Below are 17,099 nucleotides of genomic sequence, written 5' to 3'. Positions count from 1 at the left end.
TTTATTTTTACCATTTCACAAAACGGGGAAGCAAAGGAACCAAATGGAGCATGGAGCGCAGGAGCGCAGGAGCGCCGACTGCCGAAGAGCGGAGCGGAGCGGGGCGTCTCGCGGCTCGCGGCGCCGAGGGATCGATACGTCGCCGGCGAGTGGCGACTGGCGAAGTGGCGACGCCGGGCAGGCGCGAGAGCTCGATAGGTCTCGAAATTCGAAATTTCGCGAATGCCGCGAGCTCGACGGCCACGGCCAGCCGCGGCGGCGAGTCCCCCTGGTCCCCCATCGCTGGCTTCCATTTTGACGGACCGATCCCCGGCCCCGGCTCGCAAAACGTGAGCCTGTGTCGTTCCGCGTCTCGCGTCATCTCGCTCGGCGTGTGCGCGTCTCGGCCGTCGGCGTCGGTGAGTGTCGGAGACTGGTGAGATCCCTCGGACATCGCCGGTCGGAGTCGGGATAACGGAGTGACGGAGAGACGCGCGAGAACGGCAGCAAGATGCAGGGCACCATAATCGAGAACCTGAGCGGCAAGAAGCTCTCCGTGCTGGTGATGCTTCTGATAATCGCGCAAATAGTCTGCTTCCTGATAGGCGGTTTGATCGGTGAGTCAGAGCGTCACGCACGTGGATCCGTATCCTTAGACACGTTCGCGTTGTCGTCGTCCACATGATAATAAATGAGTGACATGTAAATACATTCTGTAAATATACTGCATCTTGGTCTCTTTTTTTATTCTATTTTGTTATATATAATATAGTTATTTTTATGAAAGAAACTTATAATAATTAATCTTTCAATGATGTTTTTATAATTAATTCTGAGATTTTATATATTCAATAAAAATATCTGTTACTATCTGTCAATTAAATTCTTCTTTATTTTTTTACTTGCATTTTAATCTGTTAAGTCTTTGGACGATTAGATTTTAAGGTTGCTTTAGACAATCTACAATTCTTATCAGAATTTAGAGTAGAATTCCTTTTTGCTTGTTATTTGTTAATTTCGAGAGTCCTTAGTTAATTATCCATTTATTTGAATAGAATTCTGTTCATAATTTTATGTACTATGCAAAATAAAATGTTGAAGAATCAGGATTACACAGATATATGAGATATATTAAAATACGTAGATGTATGCATATAAAATTACGAATACAAATCTGAAACAAATTATGGACCTTATAAAGCAGACTTCAGAATAAAGATCTATTTATAATTTTATGTGCATGTGCATTCTGTGATATTTTTTATATTATATAAAATAAAAAGAACTGTAGCCTGAAATTTAAAGCAAATTATGAATCTTCTATAAAATGGCTTTTAGGATAGAATTCTGTTTATAATTTGATATACTAGTATTACGATAAATATTTTGTACATATGTGTATTTTGATTCTTTAAACGTTTTTTATATTACATGAAATTATGAATAGAATTCTATCTTGAGAGAGAATTCTGATAGGAATTATAGATTTTCTGAAGGACTTTAGAGATAAAATAAATTGTTATAAAATGTATAATAACTGTCTTTTAGATGAATTTATATAAAATATATAATGTACGTGTCTTTTTAGCACCTACACCTGCCAGCAGTCAGAATATTCTTGGCACACCGTGCAAAGTTATTAGTGTTAATGGGTCTTATGATGAAGATAAATGGTTTTATTCAAGAGGAGAAGGTTCTTGTACCCCAGTCGACATGCATCATTTTAGTTTGGACACTCAACAGGCTTATCAAGTTATATATACATTTCAGGTATAATTTATAAAATTATATATAACTAGTAGTTACAAGAGAGGTTTTGAACTATAAAGATTTAATAAATCTATTTTATTTTAGATGCCCGTTCCACGAAACAGTATGCAGCTTGATTATTCGAGATGGCAGCAAAACTTGATTGGTGTTTTACAAGTGGATATATCTTATACCAACCAGATTGAAATTGGTAATGTATCTGCTGCTGTAAAAACTTTTTGTTAACTATGATTCTGACATAGTTTTCTCTATAGCTCCTAGGACGAAAATAACATTGGATGCACGGCTAGCATATCGAAATAAGGGAGATCCAGATAATGCATGGAAACCATATGCTGCTTCTATCGTGGAAAGAATTTTGGATTGCAGCATAGACAAGGTACATTTACTTATATAATATTATTAGTGAATATTTGTTTTCTGCATGCATACAAATACAAATTTATAAATGTCTAATTTATTCCAGCCACTGGAGCACTATAATTACAATTGTAGTGTTATGCCGTTGTTTGAATTAGGATCTTTGTATCATGATTATTATCTGTTGAATATTCGTCTTCCTTCTGACACTGATAAAAATCAAGGACTGGGACACATTGTTGATTTATGGCTTACAGTAAGTATCGGAACGTAAAATTCTTATAACGTTATGAAATAATAAATTTATAATTTTGATTAAAAATTATTTGATTCAATGTATTATTTGTGATGTTAATCTAGGCTATTAATCAAAATGGCGGATTCACAAAGGTGTGGGTGAGTCTGAAGACCATTTATTTCCCAGTAGTGCTAGCTGTTTTGGCTTGGTATTGGAGGAGAGTGTACATGTTATCCAGATCGCCCGCTCTTTTGGAGTATATGCTCCTAGCTTTGGGTTCTGCCTTAACATTTTTAAATCGTATGTTAATTGCTCTGTGCTTAATTTATAATTTCCCAAGTTTCCTATTTACGCGTATTTATCTATAAATCGTTATTATGTTATTTTCAGTGCCATTGGAATATTTAACACTCGCTTACGACATGCCATTTATGCTTTTGCTGGGTGATATTCGACAAGGGGTATTTTATGCAACATTATTATCATTCTGGCTTGTGTTTGCCGGTGAACACTTGATGGTAAGAAAATTGATCTTTTATTATTTAAAATTGCTCTAATCATATTAGTAATAACTTACATCTTTTTTTGTTTTGCGTGCTCATCTTGGTCTTCCTTAGATTCAGGTAAGTTTTCTTTTATGTATGAATCTTCATTTTCTTAATGAAAGATACTGAATTCGATAATGTACGTTTCAGGAGGGTGACCAAGGCAATTCATTAAAATGTTATTGGCGGCATCTCTCTGCAGTAGGTACTGGTTGTCTCTCGCTGTTCGTATTCGATATGTGCGAGCGTGGTGTACAACTGAGAAATCCATTCTATTCAATTTGGGTCACTGATCTTGGCACGAAATTGGCAGTATCCTTTCCAAGTTATCTGATACACATCTTTTTACAAGAAACGAGATTAAAAGAGAATTTTAAAATAATTTTTTAGATTAATTTCCTTAATCTTAAAATAATAGCTGTCTTTCATTATCTTGGCTGGTATATCGGCCGGAGTATATCTGTTATTTTTATCCTATATGATATGGAAAGTGTTCATGAACATTAGCGCGAAGAGAGCCGTTTTACCTAGCATGAGCTCGGCGCGACGCCTGCATTATGAGGGTGTCATATATCGTTTCAAATTCTTAATGATCGCCACGTTATTATGTGCGTCATTAACTGTCATTGGTTTTATACTCGGACAGGTAAGAAATTGATATTTTTAATTATATATAATTAATTGCACAATTATATATGTATAACGTTTCTGAGATAGGTTGCAGAAGGTCAGTGGAAATGGGACGAAGATTTACAGTTGGAAATGACTTCTGCCTTTTTCACTGGGGTATATGGCATGTGGAATATTTATATCATTGCATTATTATGTCTCTATGCGCCTTCCCATAAGCAATGGCCAATTGAGCCATCTGGTAAATATACATTTCTATTTATAAATTAAATATACATTTGAGATTCTTATATATATCATGTATATTAATATTAGATCTTAAATTTTATCAAATTCTATTGATATATTTATGCGATAAAACATGCTATTTTAACTTTCAGAGAACAGTATTAGTGAAGAAATCGAATTTTCTCCTTTGCCAACCGATCCTAATGAGATGCTGTCTCTGACTGCATTTGCACGAAAAACAGCAGTAGAGTAAAGTACATATGTCTACTTGTGTACATTTTGTAAGAAACAGGACAACACGACAAACTCTACTTAATACTTAATGTACTTAATTGTTATAAGTAGCACTTGTAAGTAGAACTGTACTTAGATTTTCCACTATTTATTAGGAACCCAATGACTGATAATACTCCTACACACGATTTTATATGCCAAATTTGATTATTTATTGCTTCCAACATTTTTTGTATGTTTTTATATACCTATTTATAATATTATATTATCTATAATAAGAAAATATATAAGTCATTTCATCTTCGTATTCGTTGATATTTGTTATAAGTACAAATTCTGGAGTAGATTTAATATAAGATCTGTTTTTTATACCATTTACACAAAAATTTAGCGTAATTACAACGTAAATATATATGTATGTTCAAACACAAGTGATGTGTAATATTTAAAATCACGTACTTAAAAGAACTATACGAGAGAAAGTATTAGAATAAAACAATAGATCATGTTATTTTAATAGAAGATCCTTAACATGTTATACAGATATTTTCTACATTCTTATTTAAATTCGCGAAAATATTGCATAAACGATAATCAAACATTTCCGAATCAAACGTTTTATATTATGCACATGAGATGAAATGACTTTACGTAGTAAACAGCAGCTAATCTGTAATTGAGATAGAATTTACACAGTATTATATGGATGTATTACCGTACTACGTATACAATTAATTTCTATAAAGCTACTAATAGATAAGGTATATTTTTAACTGCTAAATATCGATGAAATTTTTATGTTGAGAGAAAAGGTTAAAGAATTTTTCCTTGACATATTTTTTACATGTAAGATTTTTAGAACTTTCAGTATTATATGCTTATAGCAATCTGATAGATAGTATTCCTGCACTAATCTAATCATTTTTTTTATATTAACATGTGACTCGTCTGTTAACGTAAGAGTTGTATTACATGCTTAAACAGTTAAATATTTTTAAATCGACATTGAAAATTTGAAATAGCATTCCAATCTTATAAGATGTTATAAACATTAAATGTGTTTATATAAGTGATTTGTTGCAATTAATCAGCAACGTAATGAGTAGATTTAGACGATTTATATTAGAAATTCGTAAAGCATATACTTATTTCTTCTATTCACTTGTCATATATTAAGATACGTGAAGCGAAGAATGTAGTTTTTACTTCCTAATTCGAATTACATAAAAAAGCCTCCTATGATATCTTATTATATCATACATATCATTATTGGGCATTCATCTATCATTTGTAACACACAATGTATTCGATCATGATTGATAGTATCAGATATAGTAAGAGTATTCGTGATTTATTGCGGCATCTTGAAAGTAACAAATTTCAAAACTGAAAGTATGTGCCAACTCACTTAAGTCTGCCATTCAAAATAGCGTCAGTTTTTTATCATATACATTGTTACATATACAAAGTATTAATGCAAGTCTTTCACTTTAGATACGCTATGAATACACAAGGTGTAGTTTGCACGAATCTATTGTTTCAAATTAGATCAGGAACTGTTCGATAACATTTTACAGATGATTGTGTATGTATTTAATGTGTAATATCGAGACACTTAATGTAGTACTTATTACAGGCACTGATTATAAAGTAGCATTTTATAAGTAAAGTGCAATAGTAGTTTCTCTCCGTGTGTCGACTTCATGCTAGTGCATATTAATCAAGTAATTTAGCGGTATTTAAACTAGAGACACAAGCGGAGTTTACAGAAGATTCTTTTACCTTTCTAAAATTGGTTCAAATAATTAATTCGAGCAACAACCCAACAATTAGTCCAGGACTTTTCTGATGGATTCAGTAATAATCCACACTGTTTCGTTGTTATGTAAAAGAAACATTGTACCGAAAGCATTTGTATTAAGGAGTAAACCCGACGTGTACTACCACAATACCGTGCACCGCCTTCGCAACATTTTTATATAATTTGGTAATTTTTATATACTTTTTAAATAAACGGATCTGTTGTAGCCATTTCTGCATTTTGCGCGACAGCGAATCTAGTGGGATAAGCGTTTGTATCGCGATTGGTGTTCAAACGCGTGAATCACGTATCGAGAGCCATTACGAATCCGGACGTTAAAATTCCCGCCGCGTGCCGGCGATGGAAAATGGCGGCGCGTTATTTGCTCGGCGAGCTCGCGGAGTCCGCGGACAGCTTCACACTCGAGGGAGAGAGAATTTACCGAGAGATTCTGCGCACGCGCCGAACGCCGCAGTCGTCGTCGCTCGTCGGAGGCAGCTGGCAGCAGCGTCGGTCGGGCCAGGAGGCAGGAGAGTCCAGTGTGCGAGCGACGAGAACGCAATCAGATGGTGGCGAAGATCGTGGATTGACAGGTCGCGGGTTGCACGAGAGAGCGAGAGAGAGAGAGAGAGCGAGGGAGCGCGCGCGCGCGAGAGGGAGAAGGAACAGGCGTTTTAACGGCGGTTGGCGTTTAGGCTCTCTCTCTGGCAGGACGGGGACGGTTTTTTTCCGTGTGTACGCGTCCGTGGCACGAAAGAAAAGCTACGGAGAAAGAGGAGAGAGAAGGAGAGAAAGCGAGCCGCGAGTGAGAGAAACACGGCGGTTGACGTGCGCGACGGTCTCGTCATCGACGACGAAATGATCCTCTAGCCTCCCCGTGGCTTCCTTGGCCTGGCCTGGTCCGCGCGAGAAGGGAGGCCGACGAGAGGACTCTCGGAAGCAGGAGGTCACCCCCTTGGAGGAGAAGGAGGAGGCGGACCATCCCTTTCGTCTGGTAGTTTCGAGCTTTTTTTTCCACGGGCAGAGAGCGAGCGAGGGGAAAGGGAGAGGAAGAGAGAGAGAGAGAGACGCACTGATCGCTTGTACACATACAGCGACAGGGAGAGAGAGAGATAGAGAGAGAAAGAGACGCACACGCGCGACGCTCACAACGCGCTTCGCGGAGGAGGGAAACGAAGAAAGGAAGAAAAGAAAGACGGACGCAGCGCAGCGCAGCGCAGCGCGAACGAGCGCAGTTTTCACCTCGCGGCGGATTATTCCACGTCTCGCGTTCGCCCGCGTCGAATCGCGAGATCCTCGCCCCGCGTACTCGCCCTCCGGTTAGGGCGAGCCTCGTAAGATCTGGTCGATCGACTGGTCGATTGTCGCGTTCGCGAGCGTGCAGTCTTTATTTTTATTTTTCTTCTCTTTTTTCCCTTCCCTCCGTCGTCCGTCGCGCAACGCTCGTGTGTGCGTCTGTCTCTCTCTTTCTCGCTCTCCCCCCCCCACCCTTCGCACTGGCTGACGCTCTCTTTCTCTCTCTCGCTCGCTCTCGCTCTTTCTCGGTTGCTCAGTGCGCTGAATATAACGCTCGTTTTACATTATCGTCGGGGACAGAAGTGCGTGTCGCCGCAGAGTGCCCGGAGTACGGCCGCGAGGAGTTCGCGATCGTTCCCTGACGCGCGAGAAGGGTAATCGACGGGGGCGCTTATCCAGAGGGCCCTCCCGGGGCACGACGGAGTGCCTGTCGGGCTCAGCTGATCCACGCGCAGCGGACGGAGGAGGAGTAGGAGGAGGGCGGTGGAGGAGGTAGTGGTGGAGGACGCTACCAGGAGCGCCGCGGGGCGAGGAAGGGCCCCAGCCGAACTCAGCACCGTCGACGATCGAGCAGCACCGATAAATATGTCGTCCCCCAGCGCCGGCAAGCGACGCATGGACACGGACGTTATCAAACTGTATCCTTGGAAGAGCCGCTTTGCGAAAAAGCTCCCCGTCCTCTCGTCCGTCGGGCACCATCCCCCTTCCACGCCGGGAGTCCGATAAGTACCTCGTGCGATTCTGCACATTGTCGCGTAGTGGCGGCGCACGTGAGAGCGACTCGCAAGCGCAACGTGCCTCCTTCTTGCACGCGCGCCTCTGTGTGCGTGTGTGTATGGCTTATACAAGGTGCTGAAAAGCTACGAACGAATAGACCTCGCTCGCGGATTTCTTTGTCGTATCGGGTTGGCGCAAAAGGTTTCGCGTTTCCCCGAGCGTTTTCATGGAGCTCTGTATCGAGTAAAGTTAAATCGTTCTAACGAACGGTTCTCCGAAGAGATTGAAAAAATGTAAATGAGAAAAGGGGCACGTCGGATCCCGCGATTTCCTCTCGAATCTGTTGAAATTTTGTCTCCGACTCCATTTGATGAACACGACAAACCTTTCGCGTCGATCTGATACGAAATTTTGGTCGAATTTCGTAATTTTCTAGTGTTCGATACCAAATACAGAGACCGTCGTGTTCAAATTTCTCTTGATTAACGTCTACTGGATGTAAACAGAAAGATTAAGCACTCGTTAGTTGTTTCTGTTTAGAAGATAAATCTAAAATTTTTTCTAGACTCGTATTAATGGGAAATTCTTCCCGCGGTCTCATATTTTAATCGCTAATTAAACGGACAAGTAAATCTATAAAATTATCGGTAAAAAAAGTCCAAGAATATCTGACAATAATTTAATTAAAGATCGAAATGTCTTTGATCGCTTTTCGTAGACCACTAAAGCCTGAAATTTCATGAAAATTTAAATATTCTTTTCTCCCACCCTCTTTCACCTTTCAACCTCGAGGTCTGTGCACCTAGTTTATTCAGCACTCTGTGTCCAGCGTGTGGATGTGTATGCGTGTGCGTGTGCACGTGGTGAATCGCTGGCTCGCTTATCGAGCACAATAATCACCGTGATAATCGTATTGCCGACGAGGCTCGCGAGCGATACGAAAGGCAGAAAAAAAAAAATTCGCTCGTTTACGCGCGGCGGACATTTAACTCGTCTCCAAGCTCGCCGCTTTGTCGACGTTTCGGCCACAGCTGTTTTTAACCAGCTGACTCGTAGGCGCTTGCGCGTATGCGTTCGTTCGTGCGTGCGTGGACGAGCGGTGAGCGAGCGTGTCGTTGTCCCGCTCGCTCGCTCGCTCTCGCTCACGCTTCGCTCTACTCCTTTTGTTTTCCCTCCCTCTCTCTCTCTCGCGCTCTCTTTCTCTCCGTCTCTCTCCCTCCCTCCCTCTCTCTCTCTCTCTCTCTCTCTCTCTCTCTCTCTCTCTCTCTCTCTCTCTCTCCCCTCCCTCCCTCCCTCCCTCCCCCCCCCATATCGCGCTTTCGAAGACACCTCGCTTACACCTGCCTCGATTATTTATTTGCGATATAATCACGCGGTTCGCGTCGCCGCTATTATCGAAGCGCCGATGTCACGCCTGGCGATTACTTCTCGTCCAAACGAAACTTCCGTTCTCTTTGTCCTCATATAGGACTGCGTGAAAAGAATAATGCTTTTTTCGTAACGTTGATTATTACGGTGGCGACCGAGGGAGCGCTCGAGGGACCGAGGGTTCGGATACAGAAAAGCCTCGGGATGGATGGACCTTCCCATTCTTCGTTTTTTCCTTCCTCTTCCATCTTTCACATCTTTGCCTACTTCTCTCCACCTCTTCTCTCGTTTTCCCTCGCTTTTATTCTTTTTGTTCCCTGTTCTACAAATAGAGCGTTGCTCTCTAGGAGAGATCTCGTCGAGTCTCCGCTTCGAAAATCCCCGCCTCGAATTCCGTTCCTCGAGACGGAGATCCAGGACCACGGAGACAAAGAGAGACAAAGAGGGACGTGACCAGCGAGAGGAACGTTAATTGAGACGTCACCCTCGTTCGCGGCGAATTCGAAACGAGGCGAGAGCGAAGTGGTCAGAGAGCGCCTTAGCACGCGCGAGTAAAAATAAAGCGGTCGACGACGGTCTCTATATATTCATCGGGCCAGATCTCGCCGTACTGACGCATGTAATAGGACGGGTCGATATGTATATTTCGCGTGCGGTTCGTCATGCGACGCGACGAAAACGCGACGGCGACGGGTCTTGCGCGCCGGGACTTGCGAAGGTCAGTTACATCGGCGATCTCTCTGACTCTCCGTTGATCCCGATCGGCGACGAGGAAATTTTTATCCGGATTTACTCCGCGCGATCGCGGGTATATTTCTCTTTCCGTTCGGATTGCCTGTTGCAAAATTGAAAAGAGGAAGAAGAAGAAGAAAAAAAAACGGAATATTCTTTGCGCAACTAACGGCGAGTCCGATAGGTGACCGCTTAGATGACACGGTCTCTTTCCTTTGAGAAAGAGCGAACGATTAGCCAGCTGATGCGCTCGAGAGATAACAATATAGATAGAGAGAAGAAAGAAAGTTTAATTAACGCCGATGTGCCGTCCCGTAATCGACATTTCTTGTTCAACTCGGTAATCTCGCGATACGCCTCGCTCTTTCCCTCGGTCGACAAAGAAAGGAAAACGCGCGGCCCGCTCCGATATCCTCGATAATTCGTCGATAATACCTCATCCCTCTTTCTTTTACAGCGCGTTTACTGGATTTGTTTTTTTTTTACGCGCATGGTGTCGTTACTTAGCGAGTGATAGCGCGCGCGCGCGCGCGCGCGCGTATGTCGGCAATATAATTCTTTTATTCATCGCGATAAACGCGACGCGCGGGTTCGAAGGTCGCTCCGTGGAGCTTCGGGGATTATTATAGAGCGGGCTCTCCGCGCGCGCGAGTGAGAGAGCCGCTCCGGGAGATACACGGGGACGCGCGACGCGCGAATCGATACGCGCCTCGAGAAACACATCGTGCGTTTAATTATCGTACCGGGCAGAATTATCTCGTGGCGGCGCGAGTGAGCGAGCGAGCGAGGCTAACTGCGCGATACGTTTACACACGTCCCGGCGGGCCGTATTACATTGTCGAGACGAGACGAGACGCGACGCGACACGTGAGATGTAGGTGCAGGAAACAGAGAGGGAAAAATGCAACGTACCAAGCTTTAAAATAACAGATAGCGTCAAAACGAAGCGACGAGCGCGAAAATAAATATCTCAAATATCTTAAAGAGGCCAGGGTAAAATCTTTCGCGAAACGTCTTACATCCACTGCTTTATTCGAATTGCCAAAGATACGAATATTATTTATATAATTTGATATCGGCGCTATTTATGAGCCACGGAATTGACATAATTAACTCCCGTCCCGATTGGCGAACGAAAGTCAAAGTTTCGAGAGATTCGCGGTTCTGTTCTAGCTGTGCGTGACGTTACGAGTCGAACGGCACACGCGTGTTTTTGGCCGTTTTTCAGCTCGTCACGACGCATCTCTCCGTGAGATGCGTGGCTCGATATCGTCGAGATGCCGAGCAACGCTGACGCTCGCGGGATTATTCTCGTATATATACGCGCGTCGTAGAGTGGACCTCTTAATCGTTGTATATCAACACCTCATCGCGCCTAATTTTATCGTAATACCGCTGGTGCGTGCCGGTATTCGTAACAGGTGGAATATCTCGCGGCTTGATAATCCAATTTGGATCGCACCTCGGTCGCGAAGTTGCGCTCGGCGGAGCTCCGTTAACCCTTTCGCTACGGCGTATTAAATTTGCTTTTCTCGAGGTTACGGCTAAACGAGACGGCTAATTCGTTTTACGATTATCGCCGCGACACGCGGGCTCCGACGCACTTTTGATATTTCTGCGCGACGCAAACGTGGCCTGGCGCGGAAAATAACGATGTTGTAAAATTAATGCCGGCGGAGAGTTTTCCGATCGATCGCTCCTCGATTCTCCAGATACCGACGTGTCTCGAAGTTATCGCGAACTTCTCGATCTGCGACGAATATAAAGAGTGAGTCATTAGAAACTGCGTAGAACAACTTTATCTCTCTATCTATAGCTTGATTTTAATAATCTTATTTGTTTAAGAAAGTGTTGGAATTTAGAAATCGCATGTGACACACACATTATTGAATTTGTTTCTCATTTTCTTCTGTTTTCTTTCGAAACTTTTAAACGAAATTTGATTTCTATTTAATTATTCTGTTTTTTTCCTCGGTCAGCATAGTGCGTGAAAAATTGCGTGCCACAGAATAATATCGCGGTATAACGTGACCCCGCTCGGTATCGGTCGAATTTTCGCGATCACGAAACGTCACCGGGTCACCTTATCTCGAAGAGAGGACAACACACCGAATTCGGTCTAGCTACCGACAAACGCACTATGTTTATCGTGATAACAAGGCCATCAGATCAAGCCAGATGTGCACGACGCATGTGCGGGCAATATATCTCGGGGAATTATATTTGAACGTTTACTTTCGTCGATTCTGCCGTCGTCCTGATTACCCCGGCACCGTTCAAGCGATGTTTACGATTTCGCAATATTTCGGAGTTAATGCCGGATGTAATCACGTTCGCGCGCAACCGATATTTCTAAAACCGGACGCACGGACGAACGCAAATCGCCAGCGCGGTGCGCCTTAAATCGCGCGATGTCTCTTATTTCGCGAATTGCGCAGAGTGTCGCTTGCGCGCGTCAAGTGCACGACGCGCGCCGTTTAAAGCGAGTCAGTCGTTTGCACGGAAAACGTTTCGCGGAGTCTCGTCGAGAAACGGGCACGTGGCGCTCGCCCATAATTTAGATCTACCTCCGACGATTTCCGTCCGTCTTTTGAAAATTGGATGAAGTTATTTTCGAGTAAACGGGGGGCGAGGGGGGAAGGGGATTAAAGACGCGTGACAGCCTCGGACAATCACGATAGCTTCCTCGTGCGCGATGCCGAGAGTTCTTTCCGTTCTTTCCTCGTCTCGCGATATCGATCACGCTGTGTTGAAGCATGCATTAATGCTGCAAGCCGCCTCGAAACGAGCGAAACAAATTGGATGCGTCCGCGTTCCGCGTTCGTTCCGCTGGTGCGTTTTAGAATTTCTGGAAAGTCTTTCGTTCTCGGACGGCGAATATGTGTTAGTCACAGCAGTGACCAGTTTATTTTAAGGCTGCTCACTTCTATACGTTCACTCGCCGTGTTACACCGATATCGCCACCGATTCGCCACCGTTTTCTCTCTTTCTCCGCGAACTTTTACTATTTCGTTTTCAACGGTGCGACCAACGGCGACGATAAAGTCGCCGTATCGTAAGATTATCGCATATCTGAATCATCCTTTTTTTTATAAATCTTATTACGATCGACTCACCTCGCTCTTGTGCGATAGCACCGATTAAATTAAAATAAACTTTGCTTCTCGTTACTTCAAGCGATACTGTTTTCTCGAAACGAACCCGAGTTATAATTGATCGATTAGTTAACAGCAGCTCGCGTGCATTTTTATCCCTATATCGTATTTTCGCCCATAAAGACTCCGGCGCGAACCATCGTCGCGATATTTTTTCGTCATTTTCTCGGTGGCGAAGCGTCGGCGCAAAAGTTGCGGCCCACTTTGCTCAGCGAATTTGCCTATACGTCGTGCTTCATACATGTTTTATATTCTTACACTCAGCTTTTATATACCCAGCTGAATTACAAAGTTCCGCGTAATACAAAGCCCTGGCTAGCGACGTGAGTACGCTAGCGCGTGCACTCTTTTGCCTTCCTTCCTCGTTGCTTCGCTCGCCCGCCAGCTGATCGACCTTACCGTGCTTCCCCCACCGTCCTTACCGTCGAGGAGCCTCTGCGTTTTCTGCCTTTCCCTTCTCCGTGCCGTGCACGCGGACGACGTCGTTTGATTCATACCGCAAAAGCATATACACCGGAGAACCTGAAACGGGGACCTTGCGTTTCGCCGCCACGTAACCGCGTGGGAAGAGCCGATCGCTTTATCTCGGGTCTACCCGTGTTCAGGATGTCTCAAGATCCCCATCGAGAGATATTTCGGGAGATATTTCGAGAGACGGAATTTTGAACTTATGGGAAATATCTTGAAAACTATGCGACTCTCTCCTCGCTTATTTTACATTAAAATTCGATGAAGCGAAGTCTAGTTATTGAATCAGCCGTGAATCGAATTTTATTATCCGTTCGGATTCTTGAAAATTGCCTGAAATTCTTGCGATATTTAATCGATTATGCCTCAGAACGTACGAGCTTATCGATGTCGAAACGATCTCTGTAATTTTTGGTATAATCGCGACACACGGTCGGAAGAAAACGCAATAATTCCGGAACATATACTGCGCGTCGGAAGATAATGCTCGGCTCGTAAATGAGCTTCCGAAGGCCTCTTTAAGGATGACGGAAACGCGCGCCGTAAGCGGAGCAACTCCGCGACGTTTATTCCTTCAACGGTTTTCGAAGTCGAATTCATCTGCGCGTCGCGGACGGTATCTAATTAGAGTAATTAGACGCGTCTCACGTTTAACACCGATGATGCGCACGCGTTTCGAGTGCGTCGTGGGAATAAGCAGCAGGGAAAATGATTGTGCAGCAAAATTTACGGTCCGCGCTCTTGCGTTTTCGACGCAATGCGAGCGCGCGAGCGTAATTGAAGATGCTGCTCTTATAAATTTCTCGCTTTCTCTCTCTCTCTCTCTCTGTCTCTCCCTCCCCTCCCTAAAGTCCGAGAGCACGGTCGGCTGCTTGTTAAATTATCGTTCATATTACGCAATACTTATTTGTCGCCTAGGGTACACGCCGAGAGTTAATGCCACGCTTTCTTTGAAGACTCTTTATAGTTTCCCGTCAGTATTCCTACGGTTTAGCATACGGATGATTGGTCTTCCTATATATAGAAAAGATCGTAGAGTATAACGATAATAACTCCGTTTTACTCCGCTCTGACGCGCAGCAACACGTCTAGAACGCCCGGGATGTAAAAGAAGTGAACATTTAAAATTTAACATAACGACAGTAATGTGAGTACGGAAGATACTTTCTCTTTAACAGTCCTGATTACGAGAATTACGCTTTTATTTCTTATTAGGATTCTTTTTATCTAAATTTTTTTTCTACTGTTTTTCTATGAAATTCATAGTATTTCTGTTTACCCCAAGCATTCTAGATTTACCGTCAATAATTGCACGCCGATACTCCGTTACGAATCGATACTCAACGTAATTGAGGCGGAATCATCCGCAAAACTGGTGAATGCAACATCGCGAAACAGTTCGCGGTATTGTTCCTCGGATTCGCTTATTCGTTCAAAATCACCGGCGCGGCGGGGTTTGGGTCGGTTACGCTCGATCACGATAAATCACGTCTCGCGATCGAATCCCAGCAGGATCGTCGTGACCGCGATCGCGGCGATACGACGCGAATAGGCTTCGCGGGATGTCGCTGCAGAAGTTTCCTCGCGTATGCAATACCGAAATCAACCTTAATCAATTATCCTGTAATTAACGAGGCACTTCGGCAAAGCTAGAAATGGAGAGAGGGATCGTTAATGGCTCACTGTAATGGTTTGCGAGCGCATTCGCGCGTACGAAACGGATAAAGGTCGATTCACACTGTACGACACGGACAATGACACGTATCGGCCAGCACGACAAAATTAATGCGTATGTTCAGACTGCACTGCTTCGGCAATCGTCCATCAGTTGACGTTTAGCGGCTACGATGGATGGATCACCCAACGATTATGAATTGGTTTTTATAGTCTTATTTTTAGACAAGGACGAAGCCAAAGCCAAAAAAAATACGAAGAAAAGAAATCGAAAATGGGTATATCAAATATTAAAAAAAAAAGGAAACTTGAACGACATTGTCCAAAGACTTACTGAAATATGACGACAAGTTTTACCAATATTTTAGGATACTGCAAATTTTATGACTTGTTAAAATTGATTCAACCTATTTCAGATGGCTTATTACATATGAAGGACTTAACATTTTCAATTAATTTTTCTTGGTTCATCTTCTGCTGCGTTTGTTCTCTACCGTTTACTAATTCACACTGTCAGACCAGCACCGACACGGACCGTCAAAATATTCTTTGCGAGAATGTCGGTGTCGGTCCGTGCAGGTGCCGATTAGTGTGGACAGTTTCATTTAAAAAGCATGTTTTAATGTTTTGTCGTGCCGATACGTGTCGTTGCCGGAAGATGACGGTCCGTGTCGTATAGTGTGAATCGACCTTAAATCGTTATTACAATCGCGGTGCGTTGTTTGCACTGTGCGACGTGCGTATCGACGAACATATTATTAACGCGTATCTTTCCGCTTGTCTCGCGACATTCATTAATACCGGGAGCGCGTCATAGAACTACAGGCCGCTTCGCGCACGATCCATCGCCCAGTCGAAGGTCTCTCGATTTCTCACGTGCGATTACCTAAGTATCACGTGTTTATCGCGTTGTAAAAACGCATCAATCTGTCGAGAGTATCAGTTGGACATTTTGGGGAACCTGTCGCTCCTTCATTTCAATTTCTAATCAGAGTGATTTTATGCGAAGTGTCGCGTTTCGCCTCGCCTAATCCACGCGGAGAAACATTGTCTTTTATCAGAAAAAGTACAATACTATATCAGCGCAAGACGTGCCATTAATCGCGCGCGCAATGTATTTTTTTTCCGGTCCTGTGGATAATTTTATCGCGCGATTTCAGTCGCGCTCCTTTTCGCGGGTGAACTGGAAAATCGATTCCTCCTCGCCTGGCTTGGTGATCCTCGCGTGTTTCAGTCGACAGTTTCTTTCCTTTGCTCGTTCGTCTCTTAAGCGTCGTCTACAATACACGGAGTAAGCGTGGAGTAAGGAGTAAGAGTAGACAGGAGTAAGCATTATAGCCTGTTGTGTCTTGATTGGCCGAGCGTAAGTATAAGAGTAAGAGTAGGAGTAAGAAATAAAATTAATTTATTTCGCTTACGCCCTTACGCCAGCTCTCTTAAACCGAAAATAGCCCTCTTACGCCTACTCTTACTCCTTACTCCACGCTTACTCCGTGTATTGTAGACGACGCTTAACGGTAATAAAACGCCGCGTTAGAGCCACCGGCGCCACCGCGCAAGACTCTCGTATGGTCACGTAGCGTAACGTAACGTGAGTCAACGCATAAGAAACGTATCGGTTAGAGCCTCCGCACAAGCTCTCGCATGGTAACGTAACGTAGATCAACGTACAAGAAACGTATAACGCCGTAACGGCCGTAACCAATATGTTTCTTGTGCGTTGGCTCACGTTACGTTACGCTACGTGACCGTACGAGAGTCTTGTGCGGTGGATCTTAGAAAACGAAGCCTCTAGTTACGCACGTCATGATTTCTTCGACTCGGCAATCAGCTTGGTGAACTTCTGATCTTCCGCGCTCTTCGGATCTACGTCATATCGCGTAACGGTTTCCAAATATAAATGC

The 17,099-nt window shown here is 43.6% G+C and overlaps 2 protein-coding genes across 3 annotated transcripts in view; both read left to right on the top strand.

Annotated features, from left to right (window-relative positions):
- Window positions 1-72: 72 nt before the first annotated feature.
- Window positions 73-6,015, top strand: Wls (Wnt ligand secretion mediator). The gene is made up of 12 exons (XM_071714117.1): window positions 73-596; window positions 1,568-1,749; window positions 1,834-1,939; window positions 2,004-2,128; window positions 2,216-2,365; window positions 2,470-2,647; window positions 2,738-2,865; window positions 2,965-2,970; window positions 3,043-3,204; window positions 3,311-3,538; window positions 3,610-3,763; window positions 3,903-6,015. Exons 1-12 carry the CDS (start codon window positions 491-493, stop codon window positions 4,001-4,003), a joined length of 1,626 nt encoding a protein of 541 aa, XP_071570218.1. The 5' UTR covers window positions 73-490; the 3' UTR covers window positions 4,004-6,015.
- A 254-nt stretch (window positions 6,016-6,269) lies between these two features.
- Window positions 6,270-17,099, top strand: part of Ubce2h (ubiquitin conjugating enzyme E2H) — a 41,175-nt gene continuing 30,345 nt past the window's right edge. Inside the window, exons 1-2 of one of the 2 annotated variants that reach the window (XM_071714113.1) lie at window positions 6,270-6,779; window positions 7,382-7,719. In XM_071714113.1, coding sequence (XP_071570214.1) covers window positions 7,667-7,719 — 53 coding nt within the window. In that variant the 5' untranslated portion in view covers window positions 6,270-6,779; window positions 7,382-7,666. Of the gene's footprint in view, window positions 6,780-7,338; window positions 7,720-17,099 lie in introns of both variants that reach the window. The other variant, XM_071714115.1, reaches the window with a different exon arrangement.

Source organism: Temnothorax nylanderi, unplaced genomic scaffold, assembly GCF_030848795.1.
Source record: "Temnothorax nylanderi isolate EJ_2023f unplaced genomic scaffold, tnyl_v1.0 TNYL_tig0134_pilon, whole genome shotgun sequence".
In the NCBI taxonomy this organism is placed as follows: domain Eukaryota; kingdom Metazoa; phylum Arthropoda; class Insecta; order Hymenoptera; family Formicidae; genus Temnothorax; species Temnothorax nylanderi.
The sequence above is the reverse complement of the archived record's forward strand: the minus strand, read 5'-3'. Positions and strand labels throughout refer to the sequence as shown.

Bases quoted from the DNA above. Each gene is read 5' to 3' on its own strand.
- Wls (XM_071714117.1), top strand. From the start codon at position 491: ATGCAGGGCACCATAATCGAGAACCTGAGCGGCAAGAAGCTCTCCGTG. The intron at 597-1,567 runs GTGAGTCAGAGC...GTGTCTTTTTAG, and splicing joins CCTGATAGGCGGTTTGATCG to CACCTACACCTGCCAGCAGT. The intron at 3,205-3,310 runs GTATCCTTTCCA...TTAAAATAATAG, and splicing joins ATCTTGGCACGAAATTGGCA to CTGTCTTTCATTATCTTGGC.